We start from the raw sequence: 16561 nt of genomic DNA on the forward strand, positions 1-16561 counted from the left end.
AAAAGAAGCCCACAGTTTTCAGGGAGTTGATGCCGGTTGTCAGGGCTGAGGGCGCTGGTGCCAGAACTTGTGAGATCTCTGAGAGGAAAAAACACCCAGGTTGCCCATTATCTGTAAGGGCCTGGCTGGAAGCATAGGTGGGCTGCACTTGAATCCAGTCCTGGGGTATGTGTATTTGTCAGGCCAAGGTCCCTGAGGTGAAAAAAAATATTGCTCTGTTTTCCGGCAAGGGAGCCTCGTGTGGCGCAGAGTGGTAAAGCAGCAGTTTCTGCAGCTGAAACTCTCCCCACGGCCTGAGTTCGATCCCAGCGGAAGCTGGCTTCAGGCAGCTGGCTTGGGTCAACACAGCCTTCCATCCTCCCGAGGTCGGTAAAATGAGAACCCAGTTAGCTGGGGGAAAGGTAATAACGGCCAGGGAAGGCAACAGCAAACCACCCCGCTATAAGGCCTGCCAAGAAAATGTCAGCGAAAGCTGGTGTCCCTCCAAGAGTCAGTAATGACTCAGTGCTTGCATGAGAGGTTCCTTTCCTTTTTCTTACCGGCAAGGACTGACAGACAGGCTTCAAATATTTGTGCTAGGCTCAGCCAATCCAAAGGAGTTTTACTGTCTGACAATTGCAGAGGCTGATCGTTTCACATCTTTATTCCCTTCTGAGGCCTGAGCGCCTGTATTTCTGCAAAGGTTGGTCATCAACTCCTTGAGCTTCTTGGCCCCAGAATCCCTAAAGATCTGTTTTCCACCCTCCCTGCTCTCCAGGGCACATTTTTGGAGTGCCATCCTGACTTCCGCGTGGCTCATCGCTTCCACAAGGCCTGCGTTTCCCAGCTCAACGGAATGATCTTCTGCCCGCACTGTGGGGAAGACGCTTCCGAGGCCCAGGAGATCACGATAGCCAAGGCTGACACCTCCACGCCGGTCCCCATTCCGCTATCACACGGACAGGGCGCCCCTGAGACCACGGGCCGTGCTGACACCACCCAGCCCAGGTGAGGGGAAGATGGTAGGATAGGAATTAGGAATCTGGTTTCTCTGAAGGGAAATACGTATCGTTTTGTTGATAATTTACACAGTATCTTTTTAATGTATGATTTTTTTATGAAGTTTTCGTCTCAGAGACTTGCAGTTCAGTATTTGATTCATTAGCACTTGAAATCATTGTATTAAATGTATCCCCTTCTGGTTCTTCAAGCTCCTTCTTCCTTTAACTTCCTAACTATCCATTATTTCTCCTTCCCTTCCCACCAACAGCAAATATCTCTATTTAAAAGTTTATAAGCTTTGTTTCAAATAACAACATTTAAAAACCTTTTTGAAACCTTCCATACATCCTGTCACTCTCACATTTGCGCTTTCCTTTCTCTCACACAATCACTCTTGAACTTTCTTTATTCTCAGTATTGATTAATATACTTCCACTACGTGCACACCACACTCTAAAGACACCACTCTCAAATTTCCCAAAACTTAAGTACCATAAATACAGAGAGCACTACAGACTCTAAGAGTCCCTAACAAGTCTCCCTGGAAAGAACTCACAATCCCCTCAGTCATGCCCTTATATATCACTCCTCCCCCCTCCCAAGACATTCTAACTCCGCCCACTCAGGCCAACATTCTACAAACCACAGACTTACAAACTGCAGGCATACCTTTGGGAACTGACTTGTGGGGTGTAACGCCACATATTCCCCCCCCTTTTTAAAAAAACCCGAGTATGGGACTGGTTTAATACCTGGACCTGTACATAGGGTTTGGGGAAATAAAATGGTTAAACATTTATATATACAATTAATAGCAATCACAATATATATACACATACAAACCTTTTGGAACATCAACACTAAAAGAACCACATTTTTATTAGTCCATTTCTTTTTGGCTCCCATTTTAAAAGTCCAGGAGCATCACAATGTCCACAACAAAGTCTCATGTTATTGGTGAATTGGACGATTCCTGGCGAGACAGTCCATCTGTGATGATGTTCTCCCGACCTGCCACATGCTGGATCTCCGCGTTGAAGCTCCGGATCCGCCACGACCACTGCTGCAAAAGTTGGTTGTGGCTTTCCATGGGTTGCAGCCACAACAGCGCTCGAAGATAGGCTCGCGTGATGAACCGCTGTCCCTCCGCGCATGCCCCGACTCTGTCCATAGCCCACACGATGGCAAACACTTCTCTTGGACAGCAAAACAGCCTCTTTTTCTCTCTGCTAACCCTCCGCTGGAATAGGCCACGAGATGCTTCACATCGTCCACTGTCTGCCACAGTTCTGCTCTATCTCTGACCTCCGAAGCGTCTGAGGCCAGAATAAACTTTTCTTTGACTGCTTCTAACATTCCCCCCTTCACTCCATCAGCAGACGATTTAATAGGGGAATGGGCTCCAGTCTTATTTTGAACAATGCAAGGTCCTTCCCAAACAGTCTCGAACTGACTACTCTTCTTGGGAAAGAAGACCATGACTTCAACTCCTATTCTAAAGCTCTGGTCTCTAGCCTTTCCACTACACCAAGTTTTCAGCTTGGTTTGGGCCCTAGCCAAACTCGTGGGTGCCAGCTCTATAACCTCTCTCCTGTCATTCTGAAGGCTCAGAACATAACCCACTTCGGATTCTTTCTCTCCTTCCAATTCTCCTTCCCAGCTTCCCTCCATAATACTCAGAGGACCACACACATTCTTCCCCATCATTAGCTCAAAGGGGTAGAATCTAGGGGAGTTCTGGGGAATGTCATTGTAATCAAAAAGAAAGTAGGATAATTCGTTGTCCCAATTAAAGAAATAGTCTGCCACATGAGTCTCAATCATTGGCTCAATGGTGCCATTATATTTTTCAACTTGCCTATTTGTTTGGGGGTGGAAAGCAGTGGATGTTATATGTTTGACACCGCAACACCTCCACAAACATCTCATTTCATTAAAGAACAAAACTGAGCTTTGATCACTCCAAATTTTATGGAGGAAACCCAAGCGACAAAAGATTTTTAATAGGGCTTCTGCCACTGACAAGACATCAACTTTTTGAAGGGCTTCAGCATTCGGGAACTTTGTGGCAAAATCTATTATGGTCACTTGAAACTTTTTCCTTGTCTGTGTAGGTCTAGGGAAGGGTCCTACTAGGTCCAGTCTTATTTTTAAAAAGGGTTGGTTGGTAAGGGGTAAGGGATTTAGGGGAGCCTTGACCTTGTCTCTACTTTTCTCCACCCTCTGGTAACTCTCACAGGACTTGTAAAACTCTGTGCCTTCCCTAAAAATATTTGGCAAGTAATAATTAGTCATCAACCTTTTCTGGGTTTTACCTATCTCCATGTGGCCTGCCAAAAAGGAGTCGTGAGCTAATTTCAGCAGCTGGTCCCTATATGGTATTGGTACCATAAGCTGCTTTTCAGCCCCCCAACTTCTTTGTTTCTTCTTGGGCAACCACTTTTGGTATAGGAGTCCCTGATCCCAGAAAACCTGTTCTTTCTGAATGTCACTAAAAGAGGTTTCTTGTGCTTCAGATTTGGATCTTAAAACTTCCAAGCTGGGATCATTTCCTGTGTTTAAAGCTAACGTGGTATCAGTTTTTGCAACGTTGTTTCTTGGCTCAACAGTTCCTTCAGCTGGGTTGCTAGGCAACTGCAGAAGCATGCCCTCAGCCTCTCCAGATTCGCTACAATTGTCTGACAAGCCCTCCACTGCTGCTTGTGAGCGTGTAATAATAAAAACTTTTCTACCTTCTAACCCCATGATATCAGTACCTAGGATTAAAGGTTCTTTTTGCCAAGAATTAACACCTAAAATACATTTTCCTGTGACTCCCCTCCATGTAACCTCCATCTCGGCTACCGGAATTTCAATTATGGGCCCTGTCACAGGTTTGATGTTAATTTTTCTGTGAGGAATAATCTCCTCCCTCCTCACAAGGTCTGCTCTAACCAGAGATAAACAAGCTCCAGTATCCAGAATAGCTTTATGCTTTTTTCCATTTATTAAAACATTTTCCCACACTAATGTGTAACACTGGGAACTTTGGGTATGTTCAGCATCTTTATTTATATCCACTCTCCTTACTGAGGTACTTTTCTCTTCCCTCAGCCTGGCACAGTGTGGTCTAATATGCCCCACCAACCCACAATGATGGCATGTGAGGTCTGTATTTCCAAACATAGGTTTGGTGGTGTTTCCCGCCTTTTCTGTTGGCAACTGATTTTTATTTACCTCAGCTTCTTTCTTACCCCCATTAGGTTTATACCCTGGTTTACTATTATTTTCTTTAGGAGACTTTCTGGTCATATGATAGCCCCGGTTTAAGGAAAATTGATCAGCCAGGGAAGCTGCATCTTGATATGTTTTTGGGTCTCTATCTCTCACCAGCAATCTTATATCTTGAGGGATTTGAAAAATTAATTGATCTTTAATCATCAGATCAACTAAATCTTGCTTGGTTTTCACCTCAGCGCAGGTGATCCATTTTTCAAAATGATCTGCTGATTTGTGTCCCAGCTCCACAAAAGATTTGGATGACACAGCATTAAGGCTTCTAAATTTCTTCCGGAAATACTCAGGCCCATAGCGAAATCTTTTATAAACTGCTGTTTTAAATGAGGCAAAATCTAAAGCTTCCCCCACAGGAAAACTGTTATAAATTTCAGCCAGGTCTCCCTTGATCAAGTTAGGGATAAACTTCATATAATCTTGTGGCTTTACTTCCCACATCATGGCTGCCTTTTCAAAGGTATTGAAGAAAATTTGGGGATCTTGTCCTTCAACATAATTTGGGAGGTCTAGCCCCTTCCTCAATTCTCCTCTGATCTTCCCGCTCAATTTTTCTCTTTTCCAAAGCAAGTCGTTCTAGCTCTAGCTCTCTATCTTTTTCTCTTAATCTTATTTCTGCCTCACGATCTTTTTCCCTCAGCCTTTCTTGTTGTTCTATCTCAGCTCTCTTCAATTCTCTATCTGCCTCTTGCTGTTCCAACTCAGCTCTCTTCAATTCTCTATCAGCCTCTTGCTGTTTTATCTTTTCTAATTCAAGTTGTCTATCAGCTTTTCGTTGTTCTAATTTCTCCCTTTCTAGCTGCAAGTATTGAGGAGACATTTCTACAGGCACTTGCCTCAGAGGATTTGCCTCAGTTTCAACTGCAGCATGAACTCTGTAATATTCTATAAGAGCCCATTTCATTTCATCAACTGACTTTCCTTCAGTTGGCAAATTTAAACTTTTACATCTGTCTGAAAGGGCATCTTTCTTCAAAGCTAAGATTTCCATTTTTATCAGACAGAGACTTAACCTTAATAAATAAAATGGTACTGGGAGTTTTCAATTGAGATCAGGAGTGGTAAACTTGATGTTTTATAATATGTATCTCACCACAGACAAAAATATCCTGTCAGAGAATTGTATCAGCGCAACCTCTGACTTAAGTAATATGTAACTTTCACAGCTAAGGACTTCAGAGGTGTTTACAGTAACCACCCTCTGTCCTGTTCACAAATAAAATCCTTTTTGACTTCTGTCACTATAAATGAACAGAGTCTACTTCGGATCCCGACGCTGCCACCACCTATTTATGCCACGACATAGGCTCTGAACACCAGACCTCACGTCTGCCACCACTTATTATGGGGCAGCACAGGCTCTGAACACCAGACCCGGCCGAGGCTACTCCTTGCTCAAGCCAAGCACCACCACTTGATACGCCTGAGGCAAGGGATAAAAACCACCTTCCTCCAAACTATGTGGAGAAAGGGGTTAAAAATGGAGAATAGATTTTAATTAATATATATATATATATATATATATATATATATATATATATAATAATGTGCTGTGAGTTAAATCTGCTTAGGTGAATGATTGTCAGAGTGGGTGTTATATGTGTAAACTTAAGATGATAAACGCCAAACAGACACGTGGGATTTTTGTGGTAGTTTTAAAACAAACAATCAAAATTTATTTTTAAAAGTTTATAAGCTTTGTTTCAAATAACAACATTTAAAAACCTTTTTGAAACCTTCCATACCATCCTGTCACTCTCACATTCGTGCTTTCCTTTCTCTCACACAATCACTCTTGAACTTTCTTTATTCTCAGTATTGATTAATATACTTCTACTACGTGCACACCACACTCTAAAGACACCACTCTCAAATTTCCCAGAACTTAAGTACCATAAATACAGAGAGCACTACAGACTCTAAGAGTCCCTAACAAGTCTCCCTGGAAAGAACTCTCAGTCCCCTCAGTCATTCCCTTATATATATCACTCCTCCCCCCTCCCAAGACATTCTAACTCCGCCCACTCAGGCCAACATTCTACAAACCACAGACTTACAAACTGCAGGCATACCTTTGGGAATTGACTTGTGGGGTGTAACGCCACAGGCGGAGCGGGGGGTCCGTGCACACCCCTATTATATATACAAATTTTATTTTATTATTACATTTGTATCCCGCCTTTTTCCTCCAAGGAATCCAAGGCAGCATACATAATCCTCTCCATTTATCCTCACAACAACAACCCTGTGAGGTAGGTTGAGCTGAGAGTCTGTGACTGGCCCAAAGTCACCCAATGAGCTTCCATGGCCAAGCGAGGACTAGAACCTGCATCTCCCAACTCCCAGTCCAATACTCTAGCCGCTACACCACACTGGCTCTCCTTAATAAACCTTAATACGCACGCACACAAGTATGTATGCACATACATTCTGTGTTTATTAAGGCTTACCTTCGGAACAGCTCCACTTGAAAGACAGCAAGACCTGCTGCCTGCTGCTAGGCCTCTCGCCTTCTTCAGACGCCAGAGAAGGTGTTCTTACTTGCATATTTTCCAGCTCTGTGTATCTCTTTTCCTCAGTGCCCGGATGCGTGGGGGTTCAAGCATAGAACACCCGCCAGATGACGCGCCTGGCCTTGGCGGCCCAGGGATCGACAGTGCCGGACCACGACTGACCCTGCCTAATGGGGCAGTGCTATCTGCACAGGGCCTGCCCTCAGGGTCTGGGCGGGAGCATCTGGAGCGTGCTCTGGTGGTGCAGGAGTCCGAACGGTGAGTGAAGCAGTACCCATACATCTCTCACTCTCTCAATGCTTCTTAGGAATGAAGGCTGCCTATTATATTGGTTTTAGCTGGATTAATGGTTTAATTTGTTTTTAGCTGTGTATATTTATTGTTTTATATGGTATAATTTTATCTGTACACTCCCCTGAGATCCTACTCATATAGGGCAGGATACAGATGTTTTAAATAAATAAATATTACTTTTATTAGTTCAGTAAATATTTATTATTTGATAGAACTGGTATAGGCTGTACAACACTGGTTTAAAGATCTTTTATAAGTATGTGTGGATCAGTGCTGAGTAGCTCAAGACTGCTGTTTCTAGAATCTTAGCAAAGTCTCTTCTGCTCTGTCTTTTGCTTCTCACAGTTTGCACTTTGCCCGAATTCCCATTTGCTAGGCCTGGGCTAGAAAATTATGTCTGTCATGACTTCTCTCTCTCTCTCTCTCTGTCTGGCAGGCGCAAGAAGCTACGATTCCACCCTCGTCAGCTATATCTCTCTGTTAAGCAAGGAGAGCTCCAGAAAGTGGTCCTAATGTTGTGTAAGTAAGGACAGAGCGAGCTTTTGGAAAGGACCAAAAATACAAGCATGCACGGTGCAGAGAATGTGGATAGAGAGACGTTTTTCTCCCTCTCCCGTAAGTTTCTGTAAACCGCCCAGAGAGCCCTGGCTATGGGAGCGGTATATAAGTTTAATAAATAAATAAATAATAATAATAATAATTTATTTATTTATATAGCACCGTCAATGTACATGGTGCTGTACAGAGTAAAACAATAAAATAGCAAGACCCTGCTGCATAGGCTTACATTCTAATAAAATCATAATAAAACAATAAGGAGGGGAAGAGAATGCACCAAACAGGCACAGGGTAGAGTAAAACTAACAGTATAAAAGTCAGAACAAAATCAAGTTTTAAAAGCTTTAGGAAAAAGAAAAGTTTTTAGCTGAGCTTTAAAAGCTGCGGTTGAACTTGTAGTTCTCAAATGTTCTGGAAGAGCGTTCCAGGCGTAAGGGGCAGCGGAAGAAAATGGACGAAACCGAGCAAGGGAAGTAGAGACCCTAGGGCAGGTAAGAAACATGGCGTCAGAGGAGCGAAGAGCACGAGCGGGGCAATAGTGTGAGATGAGAGAGGAGAGATAGGAAGGAGCTTACGGTTCTAAGCCAGGGTCATCCCATGAAGCTGATGGGTGGGAGTTAAACTATGGAATTCACTTCCATAAGATGTAGGGATGGCCACCAATTGGGATGGCTTTAAAAGGGGGTTGGATAAATTCCTGGAGGAGGAGAAGGCTATCAGTGGCTACTAGTCCTGAGGGCTCTGTGCTACCTCCAGTATCAGAGGTAGTATGCCTGCGTACACCAATTGCTGGGGAACATGGGTGGGAGGGTGCTGTTGCACTCAGGTTCTGCTTATGGGTTTCCTGTGAACAGTTAGTTGGCCATTGTGTGAACTGAATGCTGGACCAGATGGACCCTTGTTGTCTGATCCAGCATGGCTATGCTTATGAAATCAATGGACCCATCATGTCTCTGTTGTCTTACGTAGGCTGAATGTCTGAGAATGGCCAGTGAGGGCCACCAGCCATTTTCCTTCATGGTCTTCATCAGTGGGTTGATGTTCAGCTCAACTACCCCACCTTTTTTCAGAAGTGTGGGCTCTTTTACTCTTCCCATTTACATCAAGAGAGGCCCTGGCTGCAATCAGATGTCACGGGAAACCATAGTTTAGCATCACAAGAATGAGCCACAGGGAACCTTGTTTTGTGCACTCCCCACTTCCCTCTCTTCAGGTACAACTCCAGGGAGGAGTTTGGAAGCTTTCTCTTCCATTTTTTCTTTAACCACAGCTTGTCATGTTGTGCGGACTGCCAAATTGTGGTTCCCGTTAATGATGATTTGTTTGAAACAAGCCAACTTCAAACGATGAGTTCAGAAGCTGGCTTGTTTCAACAAACCATCATGATCATCAACCAAAGTTTAGGGGGTTGAACGAAACACTAAACTGTGGTTAATGAAAATGGAAAACGAAGCGAAATCCTCCTCCTATGGCAGTGTTAAAGAAAGAGGGGAGGGGGAAATGTGTGAGCCTGAGGCTCGCAGCAGCTTGTTCCCATCACGTTAAACTTGGAGTGCACAACCTTTCCAGCCACAAGGGTCGCCTATGGAGCCGGGTCAGGGGCTGCAGGTGTGTGTACACATGCATCATCAATCCTGATGATACAGATCACTCCTATCACCACTAGCAGTGGCAAGGAAAGAGCAATCTGCAGGTTGTCTGGGCCAAGAAGAGTACAGGCAATGGGGAATGGGTGGAGGGAGGTGGTGGTGGTGGGGGTGTCAGGGCACCCTCGGGGATCCAGTGGCTGTAGGGCACCCTTGGGGAGCCGGTGGCAGTGGGGGTCAGGGCACCCTCAGGGAGCTGCAGGTCTTGCGCCCCTGTACTAACCTAGTTTAGTATGACATGCCCACTTAAATCAGTGGCCCTATTCAGAAGACATTTTAAACCACAGCTTTAACCATGGTGGTTAAGCCAGAAAGCCAGGCCGTGTTCAGAAGACACCTTAAACCACGGCTTTAACCATGGTGAGTCAGGCAAAAAGCCTTATTCACCGTAGTTAAAGCCGTGGTTTAAGGTGTCTTCTGAACGGGGCCACTGATTTAAGTGGGCACGTTGTGAAGTCAGGGTGGAGGGCAAAGTGCCCCTTGCAGTACCCCCCCTCTCTTCAAGTTTTTCTGAGCTTTCAAAAATAATGCCTGCAAATCCTTGATGGCTTTCGAGACAAACAGATCCATGTTTGTCCATCTCTAGCGAAGAGAGCAGTAAAGGACGGCTTTCTTCCACCGTCGGCCGGTGGCTCCTTGTGTGTGAGGATTGAAATCCCACTTCAGGGACAGTGAGCGTAGACTCTCCAGCCGGCTAGTGGCCCAAGGGCGGGACCTCGTTTCCACTGGCTTCCACCTTGGCCTTGGAAAGGCTCTCTTCTCCTTCCCCTCTGGCCGCATCCCATTTTGCAAGCTGTTTGCGTCTCTCCCAGCACCCAGATGTCTGCCCTTCCTTTCCAGTGGACAGCTTGGACCCCAATTTCCAGAGCGAACAGCAGAGCAAGCGTTTCCCCCTGCACGCTGCAGCGCAGAAGGGCTTCTTGGAAATTTGCCATGTTTTGCTGCAGGTGGGACTCGTGTGTGTGTGTCTGTGCGCGCGTGTATTTCTCTTTCTCTGGGCATCCTTCACTGGCTGCACCCAACTCAAACAGAAGTGCAGTTCAGAAGCTGCAGCTTGTGCAAAATGCAACGGCCAGATTGATAACCGGAACCAGACGGTTCAAGCATATAAGACCGACTCTGGCCCACTTGCATTGGCTGCCTGTATGTTTCCGAGCACAATTCAAGGTGCTGGTTTTAACCTATAAAGACTTATATGGCTTGGGACCACAATACCTGACAGAACGCCTCTCCCAACATGAACCTACCCATACACTGCTCTCAATATCCAAGGTCCTCCTCCAAGTGCCTACTCTGAGGGAACCTTGGAGGATGGCAACAAGGGAGAGGGCCTTTTCAGTGGTGGCCCCTCAATTATGGAATGATCTCCCCGACGAGGCTCGCCTGGTGCCAACATTGTTATCTTTTTGGCGCCAGGTCAAGACTTTTCTCTTCTCCCAGGCATTTAACAGCATATGCTGAGTTTTTAAACTGACCCCAGAATACTTGTTTTAAACGGATATTGTCTGTTTTTGTTTGTATTATATGCTTTTTATGGTTTCAAATTTTGTATATTTGCTTTTAATGTTCACTGTTTTTAACTTTTGTAAACTGCCCAGAGAGCTTTGGCTGTGGGGCGGTATATAAATGTAATAATAATAATAACAACAACAACAATATCCACCTTCTCCTACTGTATATTTTGCTGTGTCCTTGCCTTTGACCATCCCTTTACCAACTCTACCCCGCCTCCATTTCCCAAAGTTCTGCTCCCTAATGTAACTCCACCCAATCCTCCCTCACGCTGGGAACTCCTTCCTTCACAAACAGTCATAGAATCTTAGAATCATAGAATAGCAGAGTTGGAAGGGGCCTACAAGGCCATCGAGTCCAACCCCCTGCTCAATGCAGGAATCCACCCTAGAGCATCCCTGACAGATGGCTGTCCGGCTGCCTCTTGAAGGCCTCTAGTGTGGGAGAGCCCACAACCTCCCTAGGCAACAGTCCTGCGCCCCTGCCGCTCCCTCTTCCTTCAAACCTCTTCTCAAACCCCACTTTGTCCATGAGGCCTTTGGCGTAACCTCTGAGTCCAGGGGTGGGGAAGCCCTTTCAGCCCGGGGGTTGAATTCACTTTTGGAGAAGCTCTCAGGGCCCCCCGCATTCCGGTAGTGGGGGGGGGGGGCTGAAGTTAAAGGGGTGGGCCAAAAGACAAAAAGGTCCACCCATTCTAGCTTAAGGTTCTTAATTGCCAGTGATTTAGGATTGGGAGAGGCATTTCACTCCTTTGAATTGGGAGAGGGGGAAGCTGTACAGAACCAGGGGAATGACCCAATGCTCAGTAGTTGGGCGGGAGAAGGGAGGAGCCAGGGGGAGAGGGTGGGGCCTTCTGGGGAACTTAGTTTTAGCCTCCTTGGTGTGCTTCTGGAGGCAAAGGCTAAAACTTTTTTGTTCCAGCAGGCCTTTGGGGAGTAGTCTGGGCCTCTGCTTATGTGTTTATGTATTGGATTTTTGAAAACAATTATTATTCGTATTTTAAATGCTTTACTATTGTAGCATGTTTAATGATATTTTTAATTTTTTGCATATCTCTATATATTTTAACTGTACAGGTTTTAATTTGTAAAATCCGCCTTGAGTCCCAGTATTGGGAAAAAGGTGGGATGATGATGATAATATAACAGCAACAACTTCAGGAAGCCAGGTTTGGTACCTTGACCTGAGTTTCCCAGATCCTCCTTAGTCCTTACCATAATAGGGCGACCATATGGAAAGGAGGACAGGACTCCTGTATCTTTAACTGTTTTAGAGAAAAAGGAATTACAGCAGGTGTCACTTGTATGCCTGCAGCCCCTGGTGAAATTCCCTCTTCATTACAACCGTTGATGCTGCAGGAGCCCTCCCCTCTTTTGTATCTGGTCACACTAGGCAGGGCTCCTGCAGCTTCAACGATTGTGATGAGGGAATTTCACCAGGTGCTGCAGGCATACAAATGACACCTGCTTCAATTCCCTTCTCGATACAACTGTTAAAGATACAGGGGCCCTGTCCTCCTTTCCATAGGGTCACCCTCCCTTACCCCCAACTGTGACCGAGGCTAAATACGTACAGGCGCTACCTCTGGGTCATGAGCCAGCAACCCAAGTTGTAACTAAGGGAAGGGAGCCTTCTGCAAGATGCAAGCTTAAGGGATGGGTGTATTGTGTTGGGTTTGTGTGGAGATCTATGGGGCCTGCTTATCTTGCCTTCCCCCCCCCCCCCCCCGCAGGCTGGTGCCAACATAAACACGGTGGACAAGTTACGCCGGACACCCCTCATGGAGGCTGTTGCAAACAATCATGTGGAGTTAGCACGTTACTTGGTCAAAAGAGGCGGCTGCGTTTATACCAAGGTCAGGAGACAAAGGGATATATATCTAAGGGGATGTTTCTTTCAGGGGATATTTGGGGTGCTATGAAAGATGATTAATGTAGGAGTCGAGTTGCCGTGTTTTTTTTTTGTTTGTTTTTTTCTGGCAGGGCTCCTGTGCCTTTAATAGGCCTACAACAGGAAGAAATCCCATAGGTGCAGTTCCTGGTATGGTGAGGAATGCTTCACCAGTTGAGTTTCTGCATGTCCCGCCGCTGTTAAAGGGACAAGAGCCCTGCTATAAAAACTGATGGGAAACTTACGTAGTTGGTAGTCCTGTTTCTGTGTGATGTGAACGGTGTTTGTGGCTGGGGGTGGAGACAGGAGGCGATCTGTGTCATAAATGTGGCGCTGTGAGGAAAAGAGAGGTCCAGATCATAGAATCATAGAATAGCAGAGTTGGAAGGGGCCTACAAGGCCATCTAGTCCAACCCCCTGCTCAATGCAGGAATCCACCCTAAAGCATCCCTGACAGATGGTTGTTCAGCTGCCTCTTGAAGGCCTCTAGTGTGGGAGAGCCCACAACCTCCCTAGGTAGCGGATTCCACCGTCGCACTGCTCTAACAGTCAGGAAGTTTTTCCTGATGTCCAGCCGGAATCTGGCTTCCTTTAACTTGAGCCTGTTATTCTGTGTCCTGCACTCTGGGAGGATCGAGAAGAGATCCTGGCCCTCCTCTGTGTGACAACCTTTCAAGTACTTGAAGAGTGCTATCATGTCTCCCCTCAATCTTCTCTTCTCCAGGCTAAACAGGCCCAGTTCTTTCAGTCTCTCTTCATAGGGCTTTGTCCGTGGAGCGAGTGATGTTCGCATGGGGCTTAGCTGGTAACATAAGTGAGCAGATAATTTGGCAAGGGAGTGACAAATTGTTTTGAGGTGATAGCATAATTCTGTGAAGGGAAGCAACAGGTCAGAGCCAGAAACTCCTGAGGGGTGTCAGCAGATGTCATGGTTTTTCTGGCTGCGTAATACCTGGGCTGCTCCAGTGACTCCCTCAAGAGACATTCTTATTTCGTTTCTTCATGTGCTCCAGCTTTTTACCCTGCTCCTTTGACACATTTGTGTGGCTCCCATTAGGGATATACAATAATTCATAGCCCAGTTAATTTCCTCCTCCCCCAATTAAAACTAGAATAAAAGACAGCAAATAAGAGTACCACAGTTAAAATGCAACTGCCGCAAATCCTTTAAGGATGTCTGGTAAAATGAAAAGCACGGAAAATGTGGTGTAGTGGCCAGAGTGTTGGACTGGGAGTTGGGAGATTTGGGTTCTAGTCCCCACTCAGCCATGGAAACTCACTGGGTGACTTTGGGCCAGTCACAGACTCTCTCAGCCCAACCTACCTCACAGGGTTGTTGTTGCGAGGATAACATGGAGAGGAGGAGGATTATGTATGCCGCCTTGAATTCTTTGCATGAAAAAAGGCAGGATATAAATGCAGGTAGAAATAAATAAATAAATAAATGATCCCAAGCAGATAGAGCAAAATGTGTTGTGTCAGGTCATATGTAACAAGGGAGGAAGTGAAGAGAGAAGTGTCTTATGACGGAATTCACTTGGGGGGTGAGAGAGAGAGAGAGAGAGAGAGAGAGAGAGAGAGAGAGAGAAATGTGACATCTGCCTCGCAAGCGTTAAATTAACTGTTGTTTTACCCTTCCTGTTGCTACTGTCAAAGGAGGACGACGGCTCTACCTGTCTCCATCACGCTGCCAAAAATGGAAACGTTGAGATGGTCAGCTTGCTACTCTCCACAGGACAGGTGGATGTCAATGCCCAGGTGAGTGAGAGGTTTCCTCCAAGAGGGGACAGAATTGGGCCTGACCTGCTTTTCTCCTTTCCCTGGCCTCTTGGGGGAATGTGTTTGGGTGTGTTTTCATTTCATGTCTTTTATTAAACTGCTTTTCTACACTCACATATTCAAAGTACAATAAAACAACCTTGAAAGGTAGTGACAGAACAACAAAGGCCGGAGACTTGTTATTATTTTGAAGTGAGGTGGGAGGAGTGTTGATTTATGGCGTCTAAACATATACAGTGAAGTCCTCAGGCGTGCCGGAGAAAGGCATTCCATAGATCGGGGGCCACCACAGAGAAGACTCTTCCCCTTGTAGCCATCTGTCACACCATTGTGGGCAGTGGCACCCAGAGAACAGCCTGCAAAGGTGATCCTAGGATCGCGGGAAGGAACGTATGGGAGAAGGCGCTCCTTGAAGTACGTTGTTGATGACGGCCTCAAATAGCAGGATGCCTCACCTTTGAGCCACGGCTCTCACCTTAGTATTGTACAACCTGTTGGGTAATCACTGTACTTTTACCGTGCTGGAAGTTACAGACTGTACCAGTGAATAGCAGAGTTGCAAGCGGCTCTTAGTCAGGACGCAGCAAAGACCAATAATATAAGGCAAGGATTCCTTGTAGTTATAAAAATAAATCCTTTACTGACAGATATAATTTAGTTATGGCAATACAAGTTAAAAGTTATACTCACAAATGGTCATAGTAATACAGCATACATCAGCTGGGGTAACAGAGGTATAGGAACGATGAGTGATGTGATCTGATCAGATTAACAATGGTTCAAACACAGTTTCTTTTATAGACAGTCCTGTACAAAATGATGCAACAGCTAATTGGCAATCTTAGAAAATGACACTATGCAATAGTCCAATAATTCAATAAGTGTCCACCTGCAAAGTTGACCTTTAAGTGATTGTGTTCTGCTGACTCCTCACTTCTTCCAGGTTTTGCAGGACATTGTAGAAATAAAGGAAAAGATAAAAACCAGAGTCCATTCCAGGACTCAACACAACCACTGTCTTTTTCCTCATTTAGGATAGCGGCGGTTGGACCCCCATTATCTGGGCTGCCGAGCACAAGCACATCGAAGTGATCCGTATGTTGCTCACCCGCGGAGCCGACGTCACGTTGACTGACAATGTATGTGAGTTTTGGTCCCCTGGTTTCCATGTGGGATGAGCTCCCGGCTTGCGAGGTTGGCACAGAGGAGAACTGGGCAGGCCTGGCCATAGCTCACGAGAGCCATCGCCTGAAGAAAGGAATCTCGCCTCAGGCTTGGTCTCCGCGAACGGAAAAGAAAGGGAAAAGATCCACCAACACTCCTGAAGTTGAGCGCGCAATATATATATATAGGGAGCACAATGTGTTGTGCATATTCCAAAAGCCTCGATGCGATTTATCCAAGCCAGCAGTCATATAGTAAGTGTCAATGGACATTTAGCATACATTTAATAAACATATAGCAAAGTTACTGGTGATTAATAAGGACAAACACCTGTCGTAAACATGAAAATATACAAACAAGGGAAAACGTATAAATGTAATATTAAACGTTGACTCCGGGTTGTATGCACCGTTTCCAACTTCGTCAGTAATTCACGTTTTCGGTTTTCAAAAGTTAAGCATTCACCCTAACATAAAAGCTTTCACCATAATATAAAAGCTTTCACCATAACATTAAAATGCTTAGCATGTTGGCTGCCGGTTCCAACCTTCGTGATAGACTGTTTGCTGAAATACAGACAAATACATGGACGTTGGTAAACATTAAGCGCCACTATATTTAAAAATGGTGAGCAAACCTTAAGAAAGGAATGATAGTCGTTACCGTCCTACACAACACATTGGGCTCCCTATATATTGTGCGCTCAACTTCAGGAGTGTTGGTGGATCTTTTCCCTTTCTCTTCAGTTTACAGTTGAGGGTTCCTCTTTTTTACTTTTGGTCTACGCGAGCGGCAGAAGGAGGTGGTCGAGGGGACTGTACCATTTTGGACTGTGAAGGTGTGGCATGGTGGAACATGCCCTTGCATTCAAAAAACAACCACACGAACTTTTAAGTGGAAACCCTGAACCAGAAATGTTCCAGCCCAGCCTTCGGCCTGATGTGGTGGGAT

The 16561-nt window shown here is 45.4% G+C and overlaps 1 protein-coding gene across 3 annotated transcripts in view; it reads left to right on the forward strand.

Annotated features, from left to right (window-relative positions):
- Window positions 1–16561, forward strand: part of EHMT2 (euchromatic histone lysine methyltransferase 2) — a 50844-nt gene that overhangs the window by 18317 nt on the left and 15966 nt on the right. For 2 of the 3 annotated variants that reach the window (XM_063122379.1, XM_063122380.1), the window contains exons 13-20: window positions 758–987; window positions 6834–7025; window positions 7498–7580; window positions 10106–10212; window positions 12510–12632; window positions 12760–12822; window positions 14324–14425; window positions 15481–15585. In XM_063122379.1, the coding sequence (XP_062978449.1) occupies window positions 758–987; window positions 6834–7025; window positions 7498–7580; window positions 10106–10212; window positions 12510–12632; window positions 12760–12822; window positions 14324–14425; window positions 15481–15585 (1005 nt within the window). The remainder of the gene's footprint in view (window positions 1–757; window positions 988–6833; window positions 7026–7497; window positions 7581–10105; window positions 10213–12509; window positions 12633–12759; window positions 12823–14323; window positions 14426–15480; window positions 15586–16561) is intronic. The other variant, XM_063122381.1, reaches the window with a different exon arrangement.

The sequence above is a fragment of the Elgaria multicarinata genome, chromosome 3 (genome assembly GCF_023053635.1).
Source record: "Elgaria multicarinata webbii isolate HBS135686 ecotype San Diego chromosome 3, rElgMul1.1.pri, whole genome shotgun sequence".
NCBI lineage: Eukaryota > Metazoa > Chordata > Lepidosauria > Squamata > Anguidae > Elgaria > Elgaria multicarinata.